A 2,530-nucleotide genomic window follows, 5' to 3' on the forward strand; every position below is an offset into this window, starting at 1 on the left:
CTTGTTTCCCAAAAAATATCACGACTATGATTTGTACGGAGTACTTGTTTCCCAAAATATTATGATTACGGCCTTGTTTAGTTGGTGAATTTTTTTGGAAAATGGTATTGTAGCACTTTCGTTGTTATTTGACAATTAGTGTTCAATTATAGTCTAATTAGGTTTAAAAGATTCGTCTCTATAGAATTTCGTCTAAACTGTGTAATTAGTTTTATTTTTTATTTATATTTAATGTTTCATGCATGCGTCTAAAGATTTGATGTGACGAAAAATCTTGAAAAAAATTGTAAAAATTTGGGAACTAAACACCACCTACGACTAGCTAGAGTAGTTGGTCTGCGTGGCGTTAGTCGTGGATCTGGTAAGGTAAGCCGTCGTCTTCATCATCTTGGCCGACCTCCTTGTCTTATGACGTCCTAGGCAGTCACCAGCCCTCGGAGCGCAAGCCCTCCAGGACAAGGTCGCTGTCACGGTAGCTCTCCACGTCGCCGTCCCTGACGCGTGCGACAGACGACGACAGGAGGTCCCTCTTCCACCCCTCCAACGGCGGGAAGCCGCAGTGCTTGGCCCCAAACTCGTCGCAGTAGTCCATGTCGAAGAAGACGGTGTGCGAGAGGCGCCTGGGCACGCCGGCCGCCTCCCTGGCGCGGTGGTACTCCTCCGCGGAGCGCAGCATCTCCTCCTCCGGCGGCAGCGGCCTCCGGCCAGACAGCACCTGCGCCACCCACCTCGCCTGCGCCTCGTAGAACCGCGGCACCAGTACCAGCCTGGGAACGCCCACGAAGGACAGCGACGGCGCCAGCGCCGGCGGGAACGTGTGCTCGAACAGCGGGCCGACGCGGTTGTCGTCGATGGTGAGCAGGCCACCCGTGTCCAGGAACGGGAACCAGAAGTCGTACCCAGTGCAGTAGATGATGGAGTCGGCGACGACACGCGAGCCGTCGGCGAACGTCACCTGCCCATCCTCACATAAGCACTCGATCTGGAGGTGCAGGTGCAGGTTGTGGTGCCTGGCGACAGCCTTGGAGACGGCGGGAGTGAGGCCCTCCATGGACTTGACGCTGACGTGCACCTCCCTCGCCACCCCGGAGAGCTCCTGCGCGATGTCCTTGCCGCTCTCATGGAAGCCCACGATCACCACCACCTCGCCGTCGAAGGAGTCGGGGACCCGGTACGAGTGGGAGTGCAGCTGCCTCCTGCTCCACTTGTCCATGCCTATACTAGAAGCTCCATCAGTTGACCAACAGGGCATGAACACAACTTAATTTCGACAGGGACAAAATTCTTAAATCTATCCATCACCATCAGTGTACGCAATCACTGACGACAACGGCGATAACAACGACGCAATCGATTAGAACCAACCTACCGCTGATGGTTGGGAGCCGTGGCTGGGTGTATTGGCCGACGGCGACGACGACGGCGTCGAACACCTCCTCCGTGGTGACCGCGTCGCCCTCGCAGTCACCACGTCTCGACCACCTCACCGTCCACCGCTTCACGCCGTCGTCAGCGGCGAGCGGCGGCGCCAGGCCGACGTGCAGGACCTTGGTGTTGAGCCTGACGACGTCCATGAGCCCGAATGCGTCGCAGAAGTCCCTGATGTACCTGAGGAACTCCGCGTGCCCCGGGTACCGCCGGGTGTCGCCGGTGCCGTCGTTGCTGGGGAAGAAGGGGAAGTCGGAGAAGCACGTCAGCTCCCTCGGGCTGATGAGCCGGACGGAGGCGTACATGCTGCTGTGCGCGCCGGCCGCGCCGAGGGGGCCGCCGCCGTCCGTCCTCGGGTCGTACAGCCACTGCCCGCCGACGCCGCTGCTCTGCTCCATGACCGTCACGTCGTGGCCCTCCCGGAGCAGCTCGCGGGCAGACGCTAGCCCCGAGACGCCGGCGCCGATCATGCACACCTTCTTGGATGACACCATCTCGCCTCGCCGCCGCACTGCCGCCGGTGTCCCCTATGGCGTCTCTGCTCCAACTTTATTTGTAAGGTCGTCAATACTCAATAGGTGTGCTGATGCAGGGATGCTTGACTTCTAAATATGCTCATTTAGATATTTCGGCCTTGTTTAGTCGGGTGAAATTTAAGAATTTGGCTACTGTAGCATTTTCGGTTTTATTTGGCAATTAGTGTTCAATCATGGACTAATTAGGCTCAAAACGTTCGTCTCGCGATTTTCAACCAAACTGTGCAATTAATTTTTTTTTTGTCTACATTTAATGCTCCATGCACACATCACAAGATTCGATGTGATGGCTACTGTAACACTTTTTGGGAAAACTTTTTGAACTAAACGAGGCCTTCGTTAACCACTGCCAACATGTAATATGATATTGTCGATACAGGTATATTGTTAAGTATGAACTCGAAGCTCAGAAGATTCTGCGCATCTGCTAACAAAAGCAGGCAGGTAACACAGAAAGCCAGGATCACAAAATAAATACGGTTCAACTACAAAGGACGTCCACAATCACTTTAATGATTCAACAAACCATGCCAAATTATGGTACAGGTGAAACACTTGCGTCAACC

The 2,530-nt window shown here is 54.5% G+C and overlaps 1 protein-coding gene across 1 annotated transcript; it reads right to left on the bottom strand.

The window, feature by feature from the left end:
• Window positions 1–235: 235 nt before the first annotated feature.
• Window positions 236–2,031, bottom strand: LOC136532267 (flavin-containing monooxygenase FMO GS-OX-like 8). The gene is made up of 2 exons (XM_066524870.1): window positions 1,370–2,031; window positions 236–1,215 (listed from the first exon to the last, which is right to left on the bottom strand). Exons 1-2 carry the CDS (start codon window positions 1,920–1,922, stop codon window positions 425–427), a joined length of 1,344 nt encoding a protein of 447 aa, XP_066380967.1. The 5' UTR covers window positions 1,923–2,031; the 3' UTR covers window positions 236–424.
• Between the last annotated feature and the right edge of the window lie 499 nt (window positions 2,032–2,530).

This window comes from Miscanthus floridulus, unplaced genomic scaffold (assembly GCF_019320115.1).
Source record: "Miscanthus floridulus cultivar M001 unplaced genomic scaffold, ASM1932011v1 fs_565_2, whole genome shotgun sequence".
NCBI lineage: Eukaryota > Viridiplantae > Streptophyta > Magnoliopsida > Poales > Poaceae > Miscanthus > Miscanthus floridulus.

Excerpts from the sequence above, each read along its gene's own strand:
- LOC136532267 (XM_066524870.1), bottom strand. The coding sequence starts at position 1,922 with ATGGTGTCATCCAAGAAGGTGTGCATGATCGGCGCCGGCGTCTCGGGG. Across the intron at positions 1,216-1,369 it reads ACGGCTCCCAACCATCAGCG|GCATGGACAAGTGGAGCAGG; the intron begins GTAGGTTGGTTC and ends CTTCTAGTATAG.